Source organism: Tympanuchus pallidicinctus, unplaced genomic scaffold, assembly GCF_026119805.1.
Source record: "Tympanuchus pallidicinctus isolate F22 unplaced genomic scaffold, pur_lepc_1.0 scaffold10, whole genome shotgun sequence".
Lineage (NCBI taxonomy): Eukaryota > Metazoa > Chordata > Aves > Galliformes > Phasianidae > Tympanuchus > Tympanuchus pallidicinctus.
This window is the reverse complement of record NW_026294619.1, coordinates 13,442,748-13,465,907: the sequence shown is the minus strand read 5'-3', so window position 1 is coordinate 13,465,907 and position 23,160 is coordinate 13,442,748. Positions and strand designations below refer to the sequence as shown.

Here is a 23,160-nt window from a genome sequence, read left to right as displayed (position 1 = left end):
TCTTTGCTTAGGGAGTCACCGCCCCCCGGCGGCGGGGAGCGCAGGTAGCGGCATGGGGCGGGCGGCGCTGGCGCTGTGGACGGTGGTGGCCGCCGCTGCCGTATGGCCTTCGGGAGCCGCGGCGGGGGGGCCAGCAGGTGAGCGAGGGAGGAGAGTCGTGGCCTGGTGCGGCCGGGCTGGGGATGCAGCCGCCGGTGCATACGGGTGGTAGGGAGCAGCACGCGCCCTGAAGGCAGGGAAGGGGCCGGCTCTCCACGGTTGCCTTTTATAGGGAGGGGCTGCCAGTCCCAGCGCCCCCTCAACCCGCATCTGGTGGCCCGGCGGTGGGCACCGCTGGGTCCCCGGCCTTCCCTCCACTTCCCTCCACTTCCCTCTGTTGGCGGTGGGCAGCGTGCTCCGGTGAAGGATGTCATCTCCTCGCTGCCAGCGCATCCCCTCGCGCGTACAGAGGTAGCGATGTGAATGCCTCCCATCTGTCAGCTGGGGAAAACTGGAATTTGTTCTTTCTCTCTGCCTTCATCACTTAACTGTAGCAAGAAAGTCATTTCAGAGATCAGGGGAAAGTGCAGCAGTTCCTTGTAGTTACGGGATGCAGCTACCTCAAACACAACAGTTGTGCTTCTCTAATGTGCACTCAGGGAGCCCAGTTTGGTTACACAGCCTGCAGGCAGCAAGGCTGTGCTAAAGGAACCGATGCCACTGCTCAGCAGGCAGTGTCAGTGGGCTGAAGGGTCAGGACTCCACCAGCAGGGGCAGGGGCAGTGTCAGGCACACTCTAGTTCAGCTGTGCGGGCTGAAGTGTGCCCCGGGATCATGGTGCCTTGCTATTGCCCTGCCGCCAGCTGGAGCAGAAGTGCTGCTCAGCTTCTGCTGGTTGTTCAACAAATTAACCCCTTTGCCTTTTCTGTGTATTTTAGATGCCAAGTGGAAAAGAATAACCGATCAAATTAACAGAGCTGTAGAAGTCTATAAGCCATGTGTAAAGGAGAATTGTAGCTGCCACCAAAGGTAAGAGATTGGTTTCCTTTTTACTGGACAGGATTATGGCCATGATCGCAGCACTTAACGCACTGATGGATAGGAGTTAGTTGTAGAATATTTGGGCTCTAATGTAGCACATCTGCAGCCATACGAGGAGTTTGTTAATGGCTTTGTGTGAAACTTCCATAGTTTCAGCACAAGTTATATCCACCCGCAGATTGACCACCATCCTTGTAGTCCTCTGTCACTGAACAACATAAACTGAATCAGCATCTCATACATAATCACACAATAATTCCATACACAGCTGGTGATATTTCTGTATTAGAAATTCACTCTGCAATCTCTCTCTGGTACAATGTTAACAAGTTTTTCTGATGGATTTATAAAATTGAAGGAAATAAGTGCTTGCAAAATATTTTAAAATAGTTTAAGGATCATTACAGATCACATATTCATTTGGCATGATGCTGTGTGGTACTTGTTAGGGAACACTTGTATTCTACAGTGACAGGCATTACTAAAGAATCCAGAAAGATAATACAGTACTTACACTGTATGACGCTAAGAAATTCTGTTCATTTTGATAGCTGATCTGGAGATATGCAAATGTGCAGCAGAGCAGTGAAAGTCAATCCTTTTCCTTAGATAACAGATTTTACTTATGTCAAATTTACACTGTCTGAGTGGCCAAGCATTATAAAACTCTTCAGCTTTTTTCCTGTTCTCCAGCTTGTTACATTTCATCCCTGCTTATATACTTTGTAGGCCTGTAACAATTCTTTATGTAGTTTACATTTTTCTGTCTGATACAGAATAACAGAATCATTGAAGTAGGAGGGGGCCTTTTGAGATCAGGAAGTCCAACCTCCCTGTTCCAGCGGGGCCGCCTGGAGCAAACAGACAGGACAGGTCTAATCAGACCAGAGACCCCACAACCTCTCTGGGCAGTCTTTGCCAGTGTTTGATCACCCTCCTGTTTGATTCAAGCCTTTCAGATGGGTCTGTGCAGTGTTGCATTAAACCAAGCCATTGATACAGTCCTACTAAAAAGTAGAGGGGAACTCTCCTTGACTGTTGCAGTCTGAGAGCAATTGTTAGCTGCTCCAAGCAGTTGGATGTGGGGGCCTTTAGACTGTATATAAACTGCATTCTGTGCCTGTATTTTGACATATTGGTTAGGTTTATATTTTCATAGTGCACTCTAGGAGCCCACCAATGACATGCAGATATCACAGAATACACTCTACATAGGCTTGTTCTCCTGGACTAGCTTTCTTTGTATGCAGCATTACCCAGTAATCCTTGTGACTAGACTATTACTTTCTTTTTTTTAATGTAAGTGCATAACATTTAGTGAGGAATTTGGCCTTGGTGTGGCCCATCATTGTTGGAAATCCAGAACACAAGCTTCAGAACTCTAAAATTTAAGTGAACTGAAAGGCTTTCAGCATTTGTCCATAACCTGTCAGGGTCTTTAAGGCCTGTTTGGTTTTTGGAAGAATGACTACAGTGAATCATATCGATTTAGTTTGAAAGTCCAGTGCTTTCTGTTCAGGCAAACAGCACATAGATCATCATAGAGCAAAGCTGGGACTTTGGAGCCTCAGAGTAGTGGCTGTTTCAAGTGACTTAAGTCGAATCCTGTTATGCCATGTGTAGCAGAACTGGAAGCCACACAGAGCTTGTCGTAACTAGAAACCTCTCGCGAATGCTGCAGTAACTTAATGTGCAGCATCTCCCCGATGTACCTAATGATGGCTAAGTGTTTTGTTTCAGTGTCTGGAAACAGGACCTGGCTCCTTTTCGAAGTGGCATTTCCAAAGAGGCAATATCAGACGTGGTGAGCCGGAAGCTCGGGACGCACTACCAAATCATTAAGAACAAGCTGTACCGTGAACATGACTGCATGTTCCCTGCAAGGTAAGAGCCATGCAGAAGATCCTGTCTCCATACCTGGGATGTGAAAATAATTCCAGTACTTCCAACCCTGCCAAGTTGCAAGTCACTGAGCATAATGGTATGTCTTTTCAAAGTCTCGATTCCTTATCAGGACAGGAGCCTAGGAGATTATATCTGAGGACTGAATGTAGGCAAGATGTGTCATTGTTGTACTTCTGTATAAGAGTGCTAGTTGACTGTGGGATCCCAGAGAAAGATGCAGATCAAGTCAGGTTTAACAGGATGTGTTGCTACACATGTGTCTGTACTGTACTGGAGCTTAAAGGCTGCTATGGGCAGTTGCAGCCTGCACTGTGGTATGGCTCAGGCTTTCTGTTTCTACTGCTCCTGAGATGCACAGAGATACCTGCAAGACACTCAAGGATTCTTCCTTCTCCTTATGGTTCTTTGTGAGATGTGTCATTTCTCCACAGATGCAGTGGAGTTGAGCATTTCATTCACGAGATCATCAACCGCCTCCCTGACATGGAAATGGTGATTAATGTGAGAGACTACCCCCAGGTCCCCAAGTGGATGAAACCCATTATCCCAGTCTTCTCCTTCAGTAAGGTATGCACACCTTTAAAAGCTGAGCATTTCTGAAACATGCATGTCCTCTTTTCTCTTGGTAACGTATTTTTGAGGATGGTTCCCCACAGATTTCCTGCATGTCAAAATTGTTCTTTTTTATTCTTTATGCTTCTTTCTGGTTCCAGTTTTCTAGTAGACAGACTTGCAGATTTATTTAATAGAACAGCTTTTCCCCTCATTAGCTCCTCTTTCAGGTCAAAAAAAGTACATCTACCACAGTGGAATGACGTGCAGCTGGACGGGATATGTGCCAACATCACTGTGATTTACTACAATGCCTCTGTTAAAATTGTAGCCATACCTTGTCAGCACTGTTAAGGATTTTTCATTATCAACCAGCTAAGTCGATATGAATATTTCAGTTCTGTTTTTGGACCACAGATAAGTGTTTCATATCTTTTTTTTTTTTCTGTATTAATGCTGTCACCTGTGAACCCCTTTCCTGTGGATTCTTCTTTCCATTTCCAAACATACACACACACAGAGCCAGACAGACTCACAGACATTTGCTTTCTGGTTCCCTCTTCCCACACTGGAAAGCCCTCCTGTATGTTTTCTTGCTTCTCCATTGTTAAATCTGACTGTAGGGTAGTGCCTCATCTTTGCCAACAAAATATCCTTACAACTCTAACTTTAGGAAATCTTGCTGTGTTTTAGTGTATCCCCAGTATGCCCAAATTCTACAGTCCAGATCACTGCCCCATATTTGGCTGAAGCCCAGCAGACCATAAGATGCAAAAAGAAGCAATAAATCATTTCTTCTTGCTTGGTCAGACCCTGTTCTGTTTCTGCTAAATTACCCTAAACCCAGGTCTTCAGCTTAAACAGTCTGAACTCTAATATGATCCATAACCTTTGCCTAGTCCCCAGGCATCCTAAAACTATCTTTAGAATTTCAGTGCAGCATTGCAAGCACTAACATTCAAGTGCTTGTTTGTTGTTGTGTCCTGTCCAGTTCTGAGCATTTTCAGGAACAGGATGTCAGTGGTACCTCTGGGCACATGCTCTGTATCAGAATGAAAAAACATGTTTCCTACTATTAAACTGGAATTTCTTTATTTGTAATAACAATCTGTTTCCAGTTAGTCTATCTCAGTGCACTTCTGAAGAGTCTGCCTCTGTCTTCTCTGGGTGCTACTATTAGGTCGCAAAAGACAGCATTTGGATTCCCCCAAGCCTCCTTTTCCTGTGCATGAACAAACCCAGTCCTCAGTTTCTTTTCATATGTCATGTATGCCAGATTCCTAACTGGAATCTAGACATGGAGGTTCTCTACTATCTCCAGGTGACAGGTGGATAATTTGGATAGAAAGTTTATTATTAGTGCAGAGAAGCAGCCTGTAGTCTGGGTTTGTGGAAGCATTTAGTCTTACTGAAGTGCTCATTTTACTTCTGATTAAATGAGGATTTAAGCCTTAAGATAGGAATGAGGAACTGGAATTCTTACATGACCTGGATGTTTGTTGTGGTGAATTGTCAAGCAGTCGGTGAGAAGGCTGGAATAAATTGAATTGCTGGAAACTTAAATGTCAAATAGTTTACAAGTGCTTGTATCACAGGGAAATAATACCTCTTAGCTTATGATCAGTGGAACTTACTTGTAGCTACACATAGACAGAAGACTTTAGAAAGTTGAACAGAGCTTAGGTGTCATCTTATTTACTGTGATCAGCTATATCATGGATCTCTGTTGTTTTCTAACATAAAAGTTTCATGTTGGCATGCAGCAAGACATAGCCTTTTCAAAATCTTTTTGTTGGAGAGGGTCTTCAAGCTTGTCCAGTGGCCCACTCAGAGCAAATATGCATGTTGAAACACACTGGCTTTTCTGTTGAGTTGTGTTCATACGAACCCCACCTGTGCCACAGTGACCACGAAGTTCTCGTAGGTGCTTATAGAACAGGGAAAGCATTCGGAATTCCCCAAAGGATCATTATTGCTGATGAGCTCAGTCAATAAACTGAAATAAATATTATTCTTATATTACTCTCCTTTTTCTTCAGACAGCTGAATACAATGATATAATGTATCCTGCCTGGACGTTTTGGGAAGGAGGACCGGCTGTTTGGCCAATTTACCCAACAGGTTTGGGGCGCTGGGACCTCATGAGAGAAGACCTCAGAAGGTACGTTTAGGAAATGAAGAGGGGAAGGCTTAATGGAGAACAAAAATCACAGTGAAAGCCACGTAGCTCTGAGCAGCATTAGGGCAACAGTGAAGTCCAAAGCCATAGGTTGTTGGCTGGTGATCTGTCCTGCTGCTTGTCATTAGCTGGATGTGTACAGCCTAACTGCTGTATAAGAATTCTCCATGGAAACCTTGGATGATGTAAATAGAAGTTATAATTAACTGCTCTGTTTCCAGCACTTTCGTAAGGAATGCAGAAGACGAAGTATTCACATTCTTCATGCTATCAGGGCCTGATTGCTATCATTTTCGGTCAGACAAGGTTTGTCAATAAAGCAGGAGTTATTTCTTGCCTGCAGAAATTTTCCTTGATGCATGGAAATAATTTCATTTTTTTCCACCTACATTTTTTTGTTTGTTTGTTTGTTTTTACTGCAGGGATGATCTAGAAGGCTTGTATAAACTCCTGGAATGGTAAAGGAGAGCCTTCTTTAGGTCTGCTTTCACATGAGTATTATGCAGTAGAGAAATGTGGAATCATTCCCAAAAAGCAACAATAATCACTTGGCTGAGAGTAAGACAGCAAGACAGAAGATATTTCTGACTAGGAGTTCTTTCTTCTGGCAAGATCTTTGACTGTTAGCAGAATAAGGGGCTATTTCCTCTGGAGAGTGACAAAGTATGTAACAGCGAATGAGCATAGAAACATACCTAGAAAAAAACCATGCTTGATGCCTATCAGTTAGCATCAGTTAGGCTCAATGTTTCCTTCCTCAAAATCTGAAGATTTTGAGAGAAAGGGACTAGTCCATAGCTGATGCCTAATATAATTTAATACAATCCAATGAAGTTTTTATTTATTCTTGCTTTCTCAGTGAACCCCACTTATGTCACCGGATTACAAGCAGATATAAAGCTTGACCTGTACAGGTCATGTCAGAGATCAGGATGCCCACATGTTGACTGAGGTGCAACAAAAATGTTCAACAGAGGGTTCCCCAGGGAGAGGCAGGTTATTGCTTTGGCAAAAATAAAGCACGTGAATAGTTATTTTGAAAAACACAGCTTGTTTCCCCAAGTGAGTTTCACTTTAAATGTATAAGCCCTGGAGTTTTAAATCCAAAATATTAGGCTTTTTTTTTTTAATGGGAAATGACAATGGCCAGAAATAATTCATTTTGCACTATCTGTAGTCGATAAAGGACAGAAAAATAAAGCAAGAATTTAAAATTGGATTAAAATTTTAGGGTAATTTTAATATCCTTAAAAGCGTAGGTTTAACAAGGCTGTTTGTGTATAATTTATTTTTTTCACCAGAAGATGCTCTGAAAAGTAGCCTACATCAAATTATCTTGACCACTGTATTCACTGAAGAAGCTTTTACTGGACCTAGCAGAGAGGTTTTTCTGCTGTTATGAAGAAAATGATTTCCATAAAAAACAAAGAGTTAATAAAATGAGATCATGCTGTGAAAACTGATGAGAGCATTGTTTCATTGATTGAGCAAATAATTTATTGCCATGTACAAATAATATTTCAGATCTGCAGAAAAATGGCCGTGGAAGAAAAAAATCTCTAAAGGATATTTCCGAGGGTCCAGGTGAGCTCATCACGCCTCCAGTGTGTGGGCATCCACAACTTTACTGGGCAACCTGTTCCAGTGTCTCACCACCATCACAGCAAAGAATTTCTTGCTAATATCTAGTCTAAATCTACCCTCTTGCAGTTTGAAGCCATTTCCCCTCATCCTGTCGCTATACATCCTTATAAAAAGTCCCCCCTCAGCTCTCAAGTTGTCATGGATTTGCTGCTTTTTTTATTAATGAGCAAAAAAGAAAAGGATAATAGCTACAACTATTTATATGTGTATAAATGTATATAACAAGTGATGCACAAGCAGTTGCTCACCACCCATCAACAAATGCCCAGCTAGCCCCGCCAGTGAGTGGAAGAGAGCAAGATGAACTCCCACCTCCTTTAAAACTCCTTCTGCATGATGTCATATGGTATGGAATATTCCTTTGGCCAGTTAGGTCATTTGTCCTTGTTCTATCCTCTCCCAGCTCTTTGCTAAGAAACCAGAATGGCCACAGCTCTGTATAATAACGCTCAGCAACAACTATAAACATTAGTGTGTTATCAGCATCGTTTTTCCCCTCAAACTAAAACACAGCATCATACCAGACACTCCGAGCAATCCCCTCCCAACTGAAACTAAGACTGATGTCTTGACCTTGTTCATCAGCAAGGGCTTAAACTGGTGTGAGAGGGAGCAAGACTGAACATGTTTAGCATCTCCTAGCTCTCTGACTTAGAAAGTAGTTAAGTATTTGGCACTCATCAGTATAAAGCCCAAAGGAAACAACACTTCCACCTCTACTAGTCCTGGGAACTGCTTAAATAATACTATTAACTATTTACTAGAAGTGAAAGAAAGAATTTAGGCCTTGGATCTTTTCTCCTACTAATATCGGACTACCATCAGACAGACATGCACTAGATGGTTGGCACTTAATGATGCTTTCTGGGGGCATACTGAGATCAACCTGAAAAAGAAGCCGTGTCTTGAGTCCCATATTTAGGTAGTTGTGTTGGGTGAAATGCTTTGGCAATAATTGGTGGCATTTCTTGTGCAGGACGAGCTCCGAAAGGGATCCCCTCATTCTGCTGTCCCGAGAAAACCCAGAACTCGTTGATGCAGAGTACACCAAAAACCAGGCTTGGAAATCTGAGAAGGTGTGTGGGTGTTGTCTGTCTTCTGAGTGTGAGGACCAGAAAGGGTAGCCAAAGGCTTTGAGTGATTGAGATGCATCTTGTTGGGGAGTTGTGAGCGATCCTGTAGCAGGAGGGACGCTTGTAAGTCTGCTGATAGCCACAGATCTGGTGGATGAAAGGAAGCAGTCCCTAGAGCCCACCAGGCCAACCTTTTTGTTTTTTTTCCTCCCCCATCTGTGCTTTCTGATCAAGAAAGCCAGCAGAGATAAGAAAATGAATCAATGCCAGTTCTCTCCTCTTCCATTCCTGAAAAATTAGCCAACTTCTTCCCCTTCTAACCTCAAGCTGCCTGCATATTGCTGTCAGTCTTTCTAAACCTTTTTCTGTCATCTCCATCTCTTTGTCTTGCTGCTGATAACATTCTGATAACTGTTGCTAGTAACTTTTTAGTTCCGTACTTTTTGCACAGTCCAGCTCTCTCCAGACTGTCTTGGCTAATCCAGTTATACTTGGCTTCACACAGTCCATTGTCCCAAGCTGTTTTCAGTTCTGTAGCTGCCAACTAAAAATTCATCATTTAATGTGTTTGGTTTGGCATTTGTTTACAGGCAATTTACTGTAACTTTTTTCCTGTTTGAAAGGGCTCGGCTCTTCATAATGCTTCTAAAAGCCCACCGGGGAAAGCTTCCTCAGCAGTATGGATGGGGGGGTTTGTGACTTCAGCTTTATCTGTAATTGAGAAGGAAAATGAACTTGAAATCAATGTAAAAAACTTAGAGATTTTTTTTTTAATGTTTTCTTTAAGGACACCTTGGGGAAACCTCCTGCAAAAGAAATTCCACTGGTTGATCACTGCAAATACAAGTAAGAGCTCTGAAGAGTAAAGTTGTTTAAGGGCTATGGGTTATTTCTTTCTTTACTTGCACGGTGTATTGTCTCTTTTCATTTTAAGAACTAATCCAGCAACCAGCTCCACACAGACAAGGAAGCTTGTGAACAGGCATATAGCAGCTGAAAATTAGGGAGCGTAGCAGGGCCTTTGTCAGTGCCAGCTTTCCTCCGTCACATCAGGAGAAATAAAGTGCTTTTAGGAAAGATCTTAAACTGCTAATAAGCACACGGTTAGAAAATGCATTTATTTTTATGTTTTCTGGTTATTTTTTGAGGGGAGGGGAGCATTTTTTCTTTTTTGTTTTTAAGTCAGTAGGGCTTACTAGATGTTTTTCTTTCTATTTCTGTTCCAACCTATATATTCCACTGTTGTGTGCGTGCATGTATGTGTGTGCTACAGTAATAGCTTTGCTATCTTTTAAAGACATAAGGAACTGAGGAACTGTGCCTTCATTTGCCTACTGGGACAAATGTTGCCATTAGATGTGTACATTAAAAGAGAGAACCTAAAGTGTGATAGAGCAGATATAGGACTGATTCATACTTTCTATGTTGTCTTGGAGAACGTGGTTTTGATTTACAGAGGATTTTATGTTTTAACTACTTTAGGAAGGGGTTTTTGGTATAATACTTATGTGGCTTACTGTGTAAAAATACAGACTTATTTTGTATTTATTTTTATGTCTGATGTTTTGATTTTCCTTTTGCTTTAAAAATCCTTCAGTTGCAACTCTACCATCTAAAGTCTGCTCTTTTAAGAACTCAGTCATTTGGCTGAATGTGTGTTTTTGTGCAAACGTGACTGACTTGTCTCATTTGATTTTTCACTAAACTGTTGCCCAGATTTCTCCCTTCTGTTACACATAGACTTCCCCGAACTCCTGATGGTTTGTAAGCCATCATACAGCATGGGCTAAGACACTCTCACTGTTTTGTCTCAGCCCCAATCATTATCAATAGTCGTTATCAGCAGCAGCACACAGACTCTATGGAGTCTGTTCTGGATGAGTAGCCCCTACAGCAGTCCTGTGCTACGTTACTGACTTCAGTTTGTCAGTGGAAAGACGCAGCTACAAGAAGAGGGGTTGTAGTCAGATTGCCTAACTCAGAAGCCACGCTTCTAGCTGGAGGCAGTGAGAGGCAGGGACTAGTAGGGGCAACAAGAATGTCTCACCTGCTTCCTTCCATGTAGGTGCTATGTGGATCTGTCTGAGAGCAGCCCTCAGTGAATTAGCTGATGTCACTGTAATGTGATGGAAAGTACAGTAATAATTGCAGAGTTGCACAATTCTAGCTAGGCTATAGTAAATGAGAACAAATCCAAATACAGAAACTACAGACACATAAATAAAGAAACTAAAACTGCTTACCTTTAGAAGACCTCCAGTAGGTAGGGATCTCCACTGCCAGCCCTTAAATGAGGTCTGGAAAGAGCTGGATCCTGGCTCCACCCCTTCCAGTCACTCAGCTGCATTGCTTGCACCTGAGTTTCCCTGGTTGGCCCTGCCTTCCCACCAGGTGCTCAATCACTGCTTCAAGACTTGATTTAGCATTTCTGCTATAGTCACAGATGGTGGGAGCTGTGGCTAAAGCTGGACAGTTATTTTCTTACTTCTAGACTACTGTTCTTGTTCTGTATCTAATATCATTGTTCAGTTCCTAGTACAGTGTGCTCCTTATCCCTGCCTTGAGCTCTTAGATAATACAAAGAATGCAAATTAATTTCAGATTAAATTCCTTTCACTTACTGCTGAATCAAGTTTAGCTATATCCCCATCTCACCCAAAAACAGCTATGTTAAAGGACTCCCTTCCCCCAGCCCAAAATGTTTGACTTCAAAGAGTAGTTCCATGTACTGAGGGGTTTTACCCACAGGAAAAACAGCTTTCCATATAATTGGAGAAATGTGGGTTTGAAAAAACAAGGAAGCAAACAAACAAACGTGTCTCTGAGATGCATTTTGCTAAGAGAAATCACCCCCAGTCAAGCCCGTTTTACTAACTTGGCAGAAAATACTGAAAACAAGATTGTTGATTCTTTGTTATCTGCAAAGTCCATCTGTTTTGTGCTAGTCTGTTTAACCTCCTAGGGTTGCATTCCCAAGTTAATGTGAAACAATTAGCTTCAGATTAAAGCAGGATCTCAGAAGATAAAAAAAGAAAAGAAAAAAAAAAAAAGGCTGAATAGATACAGAAAAGCAGAACAATGGACAAAAAAGCTCATTTCAAGACAGTAAAATCGGGGAAAAGCTCCTCATGGGAACAGTCTTTTGTCAGTAGTGTAGAGCCACAGAAATAGCATCCAAGGTGTGATGTTCCATGCCTTCTAGGCAGTGGTTGGTGAAGCCTCATTTGGTTTGCCATAGCCAGGTCTTTCTCCTGGATTTCCTCCCTACATTCTGTTCAGCACCAGAAACTCACCTAGAGCATCTTCAACTTCAGTTTACTTGTGCTATGACCAGTGAGAAAGTGTTATCAGTACTCAGAGTCCGGTTTCTTTGGGTATTTTCTCACAGAATGCCAGGTGTAACCTCTTTTCTTCACCTTCTAAAGGTACCTGTTTAATTTCCGGGGAGTGGCCGCCAGTTTCCGGTTGAAACACCTCTTCCTGTGTGGTTCACTCGTCTTTCACGTTGGAGAAGAGTGGTTGGAGTTCTTCTATCAACAGCTGAAGCCCTGGGTCCACTACATCCCAGTCAAATCAGATCTCTCTGATGTCAGGTGTGTGACCCTAGCTATGCCCAGTGGCACAAGGCATGGCACAAGGCATGGCACAAGGCATGGCACAAGGCAACACTGCTCTGTTTGGGAAGAGGAGCCTCTGCTCCTGTGCACCAAAGACTCTTGGAGGTCGTGTTCTTTTTGCTTTATTATCGAACTCAGAGAACCATTTGCGTGTATTTCTTACAGAATGTGGTTTCACTGGGGTACATAAGGTGTCTCACCCTCACTGAAATCAGCAGGCATTAGGAACTTAAATATCTCTGAAGTGAGCACAGAAATACAGATAAGAGGAAGAAGAACATGTTACTGGGCTGGAAATGTGTTAGCTCCTGGGTTTCAGCATGCTGTCCAGGACTGATACGGAACAAATATGAATGACAAGATTCTTCTGTGATCTCAAATCTTTGCCCAGCTCTAAATCCTTAATCTCATCCTCTGCAATAGTTTAGCTGAGTTGTAGTTCCCCACTAAGCTAGTTGTTTCATAACATTTTTTGTCTGCATTTTAGGGAGCTGTTGCAGTTTGCAAAGGAAAATGACAACATAGCACAGGAAATTGCAGAGAGGTAAGTTGTGTGTCCTTTCTGTTTGTCAGGCATTCTTCTTCCAAAACATTTTCTTATGCAGCTTTTGAAGAGGTTACCTATCAAAGCCAGCCTAGTACTAATAGGGTAAAGTATATTTTCCTTCTGCAATAACAGCGGGAGTTTTAGAGACCTTATAACAAACGGGGGGACCTGGAGATTATGTGTTTAGGTCTTCAGTTCAGATGTGACCCGTGTCAGGAACCCCACTGAAAGCTATCAGATGTTAGGAGCTTTTGTCTCAGTATGAAGTGAGTTGGCCCCTGGGAGCTACATCTGCATTAAAACCATTATATACCCAGGATAGCAGAAGCTGCCTTCTGAAGCAGCATGTAGCACTGCTGCTTAGGCTGCATCTGATATGTAAAAGTTGATATTTATTATCCCAGATAACAAATACCATCTTGAGGATAACAAAAGCAGTGCAAGTGTCAGAGTCATAAGAGTGAGTGAAGATTGGGAAATGAAATAGACGGTACGGAGCAATGCATGTTGTTTCTCATTTGGAAAAAAAACAAAACAGAAGAGTGAAAGTTGATATGCATATGAAACAAAACCAAAAACTTGTAGGAACTGGAAATTGGTTCTGACTGTGCCTTGTGTGTCTCCAGGGGACGCCAGTTCATCACTGAACACTTGCAGATGGAGGATGTCTCTTGCTACTGGGAGCATCTGTTGTCAGAATATTCCCAAATCTTGACTTACAAAGTGAAAAGGAGGAAGAACTACAGTGAGATCACTTCTGAATGGTTGAAAACGGAACTGTAGAGACTTCTCTGCTTTTTCCTTCAGCTCAAACTGATCTCTCTGGAAATCTGAAGATGGGTGTATCTTCTTTCCGGTTCTCTCAGATTTATTATTCTTTACACTAAAACTGCAGAGAGCACCAATAGGCTAACTTTAAAATTATTCCCATGCACTGGGACCCAGGTCTACTGTTGCCATAAGAACAGTAAGTTGAAGGTTAGAGTATGGCTGTGTGCTGGGCTGGTTATGCTCATGCCTGGAAGAGTGTTGTTGCAGAATCATAGAATGGCCTGGGTTGAAAAGGACCACAACGATCATCTAGTTTCAACCCTCCTGCTATGTGCAGGGTCACCAACCACCAGACCAGGCTGCCCAGAGCCACAGTCATTTGGGATTTTGTTACTGCCTGTCTCAGAATGATCCTAAATCCTATTCAGTCAACGAGATGCCTTGCTGTTCATTTTACTGGACCTTTTGCCAAGTCCTCTGTACTCATGGCAAGGTAGTGTTTGCTATGCTCAGCTGGGAGATACATGTCCATTTTTGGCAGTGGTCAGTGTTTTCTCATCTGTGTGATAGCACTTAGGATATTAGGTATTCACTGACAGGAGCAGGTACTGGGATTTGAGGTAACCTTTTTAGATAGCTTTGAGTTTAGGTTTGTGATGTTTAGGTCAAGTTTTTAAGGTGGATGGCAGACTTTGATGGGCCATTAAAAGGACAAATTATCCTTGCACAGGTAAATTACCTACCTCACAAGGGAATGGCTGGTGATGATAGCACTGCCATAATGCTTGGCCTGAGTAGTGGACAGTCAAGCAGCTGAGATAAAGACTGCCTCCACTGTGGGGCAATGAGCTGGATCCGTGCACAGCCATGCAAAACTGAGGCTGTGTTATCAAGGTCTCAGCAGTCTGCTGGTCAGACATCCTGGGACCCTTAAGAACTTGGAGAAAATATACGCAGAGGTAGATCGAGCTGTTCTTTTATTTTTTTCCTACATATTCAGAGATTCTCTGCTCTGATCCTCTTCTGTAATCTTTCATTTTAAGGCTGGTGACACCTCTGCTCAGTTCAACATTCCCTTTTCTTACACCCAGCTGTTAGGCTCCCTTTCTCTCAGTCTGATTGACGGAATGCCTTCAAGTCACACAAAGGCAGCTACTCCTCACATTGTTCATCTTAAGTTCAGTCATAGGTTGCTTGTGCTAAGCGTTTTTATGCCAACTGCAGGCTGCTCAGCTCATAAGGAATACAATTCCCAAAACGCTCTATCTTTTCTGAGCGGAGAGAGACCTGGGAGGAAGCAGTGTGTTCTCTGGCATCCAGACTGGCTTCGTTTCTCCTACTTACTGTAATGTCAAAGCCTTGCATTAAAACAAGTTTTTGAGTAGCACAGAGCTACGCTGTACTTCCTAACCTGTCTGGTCCCCTGCAGCTGTGAGTCACTTGCTTTGGGATCACTGCTCCTTCTGTGCTGCAGAACGTCTGCCTGAGCAGGGCCAGAGCAGCCGCTGTCCCAGACGTATCCTTTGGGTGTCAGGGGCCGTCCGTCAGCAGAACACAGGTCTTGGCCTTCCTGGCATCTGGGTGCCTAAGCCTGTTGGAGTGCAGAGGAGCAGAGTGCTCCCTCTGGCTGAAACAGCAGGGGTGGCAGCAGCATGGGATTCAGGGGTTGCCTCTGCATTTCTGCTGAGCTCCGTCGCTTACAAAGTGGCCTCAGTCATGTCTTAGGAAGCAGCACCTTAATGGAAGGGAACAGTAACAGCAGCTTGTAGTTTTCTCTGTAGTCATTTTGGATCAGAGAAGAAAACACAGTCAAGAAGCTCCAAGTACACTCGCAACACATACGCACTCAGAGACCTCAGCAGCACTGCCCTTTCCAGGAGCAGGGATGTAACTATCAGTGGTACCAGTGAAGCTGCTAGAGCCATATGCGGCTCTGTGCCACTGTGGGCACAGAAAACAAATTAGGGTGTTAAAATAGCCTGGTTTCAGAGGAAAAGGGTTGAGTACAAGTGGAAAGGGTTTTCTGGTTTTGTATTTTTAGCCAATGAAGCTCAGCAACCTGAGAAATGGAAACAACTCTGTATAGTATTTTTAAACCATTTTTAGTGATGTGCTTTTGGATTAAAACAAACAAAAAATGAACTGTTTCTGGGTGCATTATTTCTCAGAATTGCAAGAAAAGATCTGGATAGTCCCCAGCTGTCTCAATGAGAAGGGGAAGTTTTGTCTTTTTGTGTTGTTTTTTTTTTTCCTCTTTGGCAGTATCTTTAGGGCGTCTCAGTGGAATCTGAGGAGCATGCCCATCCACGTTGCCAAGTCATGCGTGACGGTGACTGAAAACTTTTTCTGAGTGATTGCTTGCATTAACTGCTGACTCCTCTGCTTCCTTTGCCACTTTCCTAGAACAGCCATGAGTAACTGCCCCCACTCCTCCCCAACAGGATGGAGCCTGAATGGCGGGGAGGTCGCTCCTAAAGGTGATGGGACTTCCCTCAGGATTGCGGTTTAGATAAAAAGGATGGGATGTGAAGGATGTTCTGCACAGTGCTTGTAAGCACATGTAAGATGCACTGCCACAGCGCCGGAGACCCACGCAAGAACAGGAATGTGTAACCTTCCAACTGGTTACAACCATAAGAAACAAAAGGGTAAAACCAAAAGCTGGCAGAGGTCTCAGTGGGCTGTGATAGTGGCACTGCTGCTGGGCCACATCTGCTACCGGAAAGCACAAGCGAAGGCCCGGGTGGTGGGTCGTGTTCACTGCACCACAGGATGGTTTGGGTCGGAAGGGACCTCGCAGCCCACCCAGCCCCGACCCCCTGCCACGGGCAGGGCTGCCCCCCAACTCGGGACGCCCAGGGCTCATCCAACCCCGAGCGCCTCCAGCGATGGGGGCGGCCACCAGGCACTGCGCCGTGTGATAGGAAATCGGAAGCCAACAAGAGACCAAAGGCCGAGGGGCGCTTCCCCTCCCTTCCACACACGGGGAAGCTCGGTCACCGGGCTAGGAGCTCCCGAGCCCTCGCACTGCCGGCCCGCTCCGCCGTGGAGCTGGGGGCGCTGCGGTGCTCGCTCAGCGCCGCCGCCGGGAGGGTCATGGCGGAGGGGCTGGGAGCAGGGCGGACCTTCAGCCGCCCCACGCCGCCGCCGCAGACGGGCTGGGAGCGGCTCAGCGAGCTGTGGCGGCGAGAGTGAGGGCCGGGCCGGGGCGGCGGGGCCGGGGCGGCGGGCTGAGGGGGTGCGGGCGTGCGTTCCGGGTGCGGAGCCCGGCGCTGCCGCCCCGCGGAGCCGGGAGCCGAGGCCTGTCCGGGCCGCGCGGCTCCGCGCTGAGGCACGGCGTTTCCTTGCAGCGAGCAGCAGCGGTATCCGGAGGAGACGGTGAACATCATCAAGGCGGCGTTCACCGGGGGCCTGGTCGGCTGGCTGTACGGCGGCCTGCCCGCCTTCCGCCAGGCGCGGAGGGCCTTCATCGAGGGCAGCCAGGGAGAGGTGTTCCAGAACCGCGCCGATGCGGTGGTACGGGGCAGAGGGGCGAACCGCGGGCAGAGCTGCCTTCAGAACCTCGGTGCTGAGCGGGGGTGGTGAAGGGGACGGTTTCACACAGAGGATGGTGACGCACTGGAACAGGTTGCCCAAGGAGGCTGTGGATGCCCCATCCCTGCAGGCATTCAAGGCCAGGCTGGATGTGGCTCTGGGCAGCCTGGTCTGGTGGTTGGTGACCCTGCACATAGCAGGGGGGTTGAAACTAGATGGTCATTGTGGTCCTTTTCAACCCAGGCCATTCTATGATTCTGTGTGCAAGCAGAAGTCCAAATCAGGTGGCATGGTCCCAGTTGCTTTGCCTCTGCAAAACAGTGCTGCAAATGGCAGTGAATTCTTGGGGTGCCTGTTCTGCTGTATACATCAGCTCTCATTCCTCAGGAAGGGATCGGCTTTACCCTTGGGGGTGCCATTCCCAGCACCTCGAGTGGGGTCGGTGCCACTCGGCAGCACCCTGCAGCACAGTGGTGTGGTGCTCAAGGGAGCGGCTGCACGGTCTCTAACCCTTCTCCTCCTCCCCCCAGCAATCTGCACACCGTGCTGGACTCAGGAGCTTCATCCGCTATGGCTGGCGCTGGAGCTGGAGGGTGGCCACCTTCGTGACCATATTCAAGTAAGTGTGCTCTTCGTGGTAGCAGTGAGAGAACAGAGAGTCGTGCTTGGACCCAGGCAGTCTGACCAATGAAGTGGAAACATGAAGAGGATGTCACCTTCTTAAATTAGCCCAGTGCTAAGTCTTCTCCCGAGCCAACGCAAAAATGAAAACCGGAAAAGCTCCACTCACAACAGCTGGTCCATTCTGTTTTGGGCCTAAATTGTGTTCTTCCCACCACTTAACAGCTTATTTCTGTTTTTTCTTATTTTGATGCATTGTGCATTTTTCTCTGAGATGGCATTACAGTGCACTGGCTGTTCTGGAACAGCTTTCTGTCCCATACTGATTTTTCTCCTTTTTGTTACGTCTTATCACCCCCACTTTGTGTACAGTGGCATTACTCACAATTCTCTGTCCTTGTCTTCAAGTTCTTGGAGGTGACTCCTTTGCGTGTCCCTGCACAAGCAGTGCCCACACAGCGTTCCGCTTCTTCAGTTTTCTCCCCCAGAAGTGCCCATGTGCCCAAGTACAGTGTCAGACTAGGCACGCTATTCCAAATAACACCCTTTACAACTAGAAACATCACCATGCCTGACGTGAAGAGTGGTACGTAGTTCTATACCTGCACTGACTACACCTGTGGGTGCATTGTGTTCCCCTTCTGCTTTTTAGATAGCAGCACTATTGACTAGCACTAACTCCCAGTCAGCTGCTTTTATATTTCGGCCTTTCTTCCTGATGTTTTTGTGCGTTTCTCTATTTCATACATGTTTTCTGTCATGTTTTGGCTCCTTTTGCCACAGTATCTTTTCTCGAGTTTAATTAGCGTGCTGTTTGCTTTCTCTTTCGGAACTCTTAATGCATTAGATTTTTTCAGGACTAGTCGTGCAATGTCGTTGCCATCCACCAGATGTCTCCCACGCAAGCAAATGCATCATCCTTTTTCAGCGCTCCTTTGTGAAAGGCTTTGGAAGGGAGATGCTGCTCTGCTCAGTGTTACTTGTTTCTGTGTGGAATCATACAATGTTTCATGCTGAAATGGCTCCACAAGAATAATTGAGTCCAGCTCCTGGCTCCACACGTGACCATCCCAAATCCAAACCTTGTGTCTGAGAGCAGTGTCCAAACACTCCCTGAACTCCAGCACTTGGGGCTGTGCCCACTGCCATGGGCAGCCTTTGCCATGCTCACTGCCCTAAATTCTAAGTTGAAGGTTCTGTCCTGCAGTTGCATACATGTAAAGTCTTGTGGTTTAAAAACAGGTTGTTAGTTCCACGTTTTGGAAAGGTTGACATTACATTGATAATTAGTAATTGGAGAGAGAGATGGAGGAGGTGGTGCTCCTAATCCAGCAAGGGACCTTCTGCTTCATGGAGCTGGTGGCCCTGATGACACCTTGAGTATGATTCAGCTCTAGTGGTAGCTGTACGACTGACAGGATCACTGCATTGCTCGATCCCTTTTATTCTTGAATGTAGGATGGGTTAAAAAAAAAAATAAATGAAGTCTTTGATTTACAAAAAGGAAAAAAAGGCTATCCAAAAGCAGTACTTCCTGACCTCTGGCTGTCCAGCTGCATGAGGTAAAGTTGCAGAAATAAAGCACTTTTGGTTGGCATGTGTGTGCTCCGGCCAGGCTGGTAGCAGGATACAGCGGCACCCTGCGGGTGGGCTTAATGAAGTCCTGCTTCTTTTCAAGCAGTGTCTTTTTCGTGTGTAACTGCTGTCTTTATGCCTCACCCTTGCAGCATGGTGAGCACCGGTCTGTCCGTGTACCGCGATAAAACCACCATCAGTAATTTTGCTTCAGCAGGAGGTAAGACTGGGTAATTTTTATCTGTGTACTTTTTTACTTTTTCAGTGTCAGTAAGCAGAGGACATAAATAGAAAATCATAAGCCAAAATCCATATCTCCCGAATATGAGCAGACCCATAGCATCGTTGCACCCGGGTTTTGCAGCCTGCTACGCTGGCTGTCTTTGGAACTTTGCCCCATGGTATAGTTGTTGTCTGCCTTTATTTGTAACACATAATCAATGCATTATCTGAAACCAATGGGGAATTTTGTGGTTATTAGTCCGTTCTCAAAATACTTGTTGGAGTTTTTGTGTGAAAATTGCTTGTGTGGCATAAATGCAACATTTAGTGCATGACCAGCCCTCATAACCACCTCCTCGGCAGAGGATCATCTCTTATTTCTGCTCATCACAACAGTTCAGTGTTTATAAATGTTTATAAAGTACTGTTTTTGTGGCAAGTTTTGCACATCCACTTTTGGCAATAGAGCTCCTGGTAAATATGGTCATTGGGTTTTAGAGGATTTGTTGCCCATACAGCTGTGTATGTGCTTTACTGTTCTTTTCTGCCTTACATGGCAGCAGCTATAATTAGCTGCAGTTGAATAGAAGGGAAAAAAAAAGAGGGGGGACAAGGGGGGAGAAAGGGTGATGGAGCCTGGAGTGTGCTGCCCAGAGACACTGTGGAGTGTCCTTCTCTGGAGATATTCGGGACTGTCTGGACACTTTCCTGTGTGACCTGTTGTAGGGAACTGCTGTAGCAGGAGGCTGGACTGGATGATCTCCAGAGGTCCCTTCCAACCCCTATGGTTCTGTGATTCTGTGATCGTGCTCCAGTCTGGAGAGAACTGAGTTCCACTTTCATAGTTACTTTTGCATTTTAACTTTTCTTAGGGAGTTGTTCTCAAGAAGAATGAGCTTTGTGCTATGTTTTAGTGCAGAGGGCGTGTGGACGAAAGCAGGGGAAAGCGTTGTCACAATAAGTCAGGCTGCTGCGACTGCATGGTGGGAGCTGCTGGCCACAGCGTTTGGTTTCTGCTCTGTTAAAAACAAAAGTCAGCTAACAGAGAGGAGAAACTGAGCAGAGCAGCTCCCTTGGCAGGCCTGCAATGGCTGGTGAAGGGCTGATCGTGGTTTCAGCCAGTTTGTGTTTTTCAGCCTTCACAGGAGCTCTCTTCAGAATGCACTTGGGCCTGTCTGGGCTGGCAGGCGGCTTCCTGTTCGGAACAGCCTTTGGGTAAGTTGTGACTGATGGCAACCAGAGACTGAGTCACAGTTACTTTTTGATGGTCTGTGTTAGGTGGTGGCCCCCCACACCAAGCCGGGAGTCACAGGTGGGACTGCAGATGTTTTCCTTTCTCTCTTGCCCTGAGGGATTTTCTTTATTTTTTCCTGGCACCTTGTGATGATAATTTTTCTTCCAGGCCTTTAACTGTTTTTTCTTTTTCTTTTCTTGATTTATATTTTGCTCTTTCCTCTGTGATAAGAGCTCCGTGCTCTCAACAGAGCGTCTTGCCGCTGTTTGCATAGCAGAGGAGGCACTAACTGCTATTAAATAGGAAACCACGAGGGAGAGTCACAGACATGTCTTGTTGGTACGGCCATTAATAAGCCCATTGGTTGTGCATGGGACAGTTTAAGGTCTCTTCAAGTAACTGTGGTGTTTGGGATTAAATACAGGAGTGTAGGAGATAAGGGCTCCTCCTCCAGCAGCTCAGAACCCAGAGCTGAACGCACAAGGGCTGTTGGATGGGTCAAAATGAGACATTTGCAAAACAGGTTCCATCAAAGCCAAGATGTGTAGTGGCAGCTGTTAAGAAATGCTGAAGAAGAGGCTGTGTGGTAGGGCTGCACAATCCAAAGCTGTAAGATGTCACATCACTGTGGATACCTTGCATCTCCCTGAGGGTGGAGGGGACCCATAGTTCTCTGGGATTCTGGCCGTTTAGGCAGCGACCTCTTAACTCAGGCAGAAGTTAAGAGAAGGCAGGTTCTTCAGGCTGAGCTGGTACATTAAGGGTTGTTGGTGCACATTAAGGCCTGTCACCCCCTTGATTTGTGTGTTCCTGCTCATGAATAACTTCAAAATACATTTTCAAGGGGCTACAGTGAGTCACAGCTGATGACTGACATTAGCACGAGAGCACCGAAGTCTGTGGTGTCATTTCAGTACTGGGCAATGTTGTGCTCCAGTGATCTGGTGGCTGGCCCCCGCATGCTCCTTTCACTCTTGCCAGTAAGTTATTACTACTGGATGTCCTCTGTGTAACTTGTGACTTCTCTTCTACTTTTTCTAGGATCCCTGCAGGGGGCCTCCTAATGATTGCACAGAAACTTGCTGGTGAGACTTTGCAGGAGAAGCGAAATCGTGAGCGCAGGGAGCAGTATGAACAGAAATTAGCAGAGTGGTAAGAGACAGAGCTGCCTGTGCAAGTCTTTGACTAGAAGTGTGTCCAGGTCTCTGTGGCTCAAACGTTTAGAGAAGCCATGCCATATCATGTTTTTGGTGTGTTCCTCATATCTACCTACAAACTGCTGATAAAATCTTCTGGGGATAGAGGGCTGTGAGGCTGGCTGCTTGACTTACTGAAACTCACAAGGAGTGCCTGTTCTAGGAGAAACTTTTTAAGAGTTGAAATACTTGCAGTGATGTCTTTGTAAGAAATACACTGACATAAAGTTTCTTTGCACTCTCCCTCTTTAGGCAGTCCAGGCTTAGTGTGACTGAAGACTTGGGCAAAATGGACAGCGATGCCCAGAAGCAATCACAGACAGAAAATAGCAGGAGAATCTAGGAGCTGCTGAGTCATCCTCAGATCTCTGTTGTAAGCAGCTACAAAGTACTTTGATTCTATTCTAAGTCTTTGTCCAAAGACATAATGGAAGTCTTCTGTGAATGCAGTTGTATCCTTCATACTTCTGAAAAACCAGTTTGCTGGAAATGTTTTTTTGTGGATGCGTATCGCTTCTCAAGGGCTTGGAAGGGCCAAACCTGTTCCACTTCACAAGGTGGATGGGTGGGCTCTACAGGCTAGCAAGTGTCAGCTAGGTTTGGCTGAGGATGAGGGCAGCCACAGAGTCTCTGCTGGAACCCATTTGCTGCTGGAAATGTCCAAGCTGTTGGTGATGTAGAATAGCAGGAGGAGCCTGCTATTGCTGAAGGAAGCCTGATTCTGAAAGCTAATTTTATTTTGGTGAAAGCTGCTCTTCAGACAGTGCCTGAAGCTCCTGCTGTTGAAGCACAATATAGGTTGCACCAGTGAGAGTGTTCCTCCTCTTGCCACCCCTCTCCCACACCTTGACTTTGCCTGCCTGAGACCGGTTTGGTTTTGCTGATGGTGGTTTATTCATGTTTTTTGCAGAAAAACACATTTGTTTCTTGCAGTGCTTAGGGTATTTCACAATCAGTTTTGAGGAAGGGTGGAGGAGATTGGAGTGGCATGGAAATACCCTGTAGAAGACAAGAGACAGAGCTGCCTATGCAAGTCTTTGACTAGAAGTGTGTCCAGGTCTCTGTGGCTCAAACGTTTAGAGAAGCCATGCCATATCATGTTTTTGGTGTGTTCCACATATCTACCTACAAACTGCTGATAAAATCTTCTGAGGATAGAGGGCTGTGAGGCTGGCTGCTTGACTTACTGAAACTCACAAGGAGTGCCTGTTCTAGGAGAAACATGTTTTGGATTCTTCAGTAGAAGCGTGGCTGAGGGGGTCAACGGAAAGGATGACCTTTTCTGATGGTAATGGTGGAAGCATTGGCTCAGTGGACAGATTTAACAGCAATAAAAAATGCTCAAATTTCACATGAAGGTTGAAAATTAGAGGATTACCTCAGGGGGGGAAATGCAGTTCATGACATTCAATAAAGCCATCTGGCAGTGGTGATTGTGTCCATAATCTCTTTATGCTTAACTAGTATGGT

The 23,160-nt window shown here is 45.3% G+C and overlaps 2 protein-coding genes across 2 annotated transcripts; both read left to right on the top strand.

The window, feature by feature from the left end:
• The first annotated feature begins 1 nt into the window (after window position 1).
• On the top strand, window positions 2–15,450 carry POGLUT1 (protein O-glucosyltransferase 1). The gene is made up of 11 exons (XM_052703805.1): window positions 2–137; window positions 918–1,008; window positions 2,761–2,904; window positions 3,357–3,492; window positions 5,517–5,638; window positions 7,181–7,240; window positions 8,277–8,376; window positions 9,161–9,219; window positions 11,799–11,966; window positions 12,478–12,534; window positions 13,164–15,450. The coding sequence occupies exons 1-11, from the start codon at window positions 53–55 to the stop codon at window positions 13,318–13,320; spliced, it is 1,179 nt and encodes a 392-aa protein (XP_052559765.1). The 5' UTR covers window positions 2–52; the 3' UTR covers window positions 13,321–15,450.
• A 908-nt stretch (window positions 15,451–16,358) lies between these two features.
• TIMMDC1 (translocase of inner mitochondrial membrane domain containing 1) lies at window positions 16,359–23,123 on the top strand. Its single transcript, XM_052704011.1, has 7 exons — window positions 16,359–16,499; window positions 16,659–16,824; window positions 17,373–17,461; window positions 19,191–19,258; window positions 20,397–20,475; window positions 21,536–21,646; window positions 21,943–23,123. Exons 1-7 carry the CDS (start codon window positions 16,405–16,407, stop codon window positions 22,031–22,033), a joined length of 699 nt encoding a protein of 232 aa, XP_052559971.1. The 5' UTR covers window positions 16,359–16,404; the 3' UTR covers window positions 22,034–23,123.
• Window positions 23,124–23,160: the final 37 nt, after the last annotated feature.

What these genes read in the sequence shown, in the direction of transcription:
- TIMMDC1 (XM_052704011.1), top strand. Translation starts at nt 16,405, where the DNA reads ATGGCGGAGGGGCTGGGAGCAGGGCGGACCTTCAGCCGCCCCACGCCG. An exon ending in AGAACCGCGCCGATGCGGTG is followed by an intron (nt 16,825 to 17,372) that starts GTACGGGGCAGA and finishes TCCTCCCCCCAG; the next exon opens with CAATCTGCACACCGTGCTGG. An exon ending in TAATTTTGCTTCAGCAGGAG is followed by an intron (nt 19,259 to 20,396) that starts GTAAGACTGGGT and finishes TGTGTTTTTCAG; the next exon opens with CCTTCACAGGAGCTCTCTTC.
- POGLUT1 (XM_052703805.1), top strand. Translation starts at nt 53, where the DNA reads ATGGGGCGGGCGGCGCTGGCGCTGTGGACGGTGGTGGCCGCCGCTGCC. An exon ending in AGGCTTGGAAATCTGAGAAG is followed by an intron (nt 8,377 to 9,160) that starts GTGTGTGGGTGT and finishes GTTTTCTTTAAG; the next exon opens with GACACCTTGGGGAAACCTCC. An exon ending in GCACAGGAAATTGCAGAGAG is followed by an intron (nt 12,535 to 13,163) that starts GTAAGTTGTGTG and finishes GTGTGTCTCCAG; the next exon opens with GGGACGCCAGTTCATCACTG.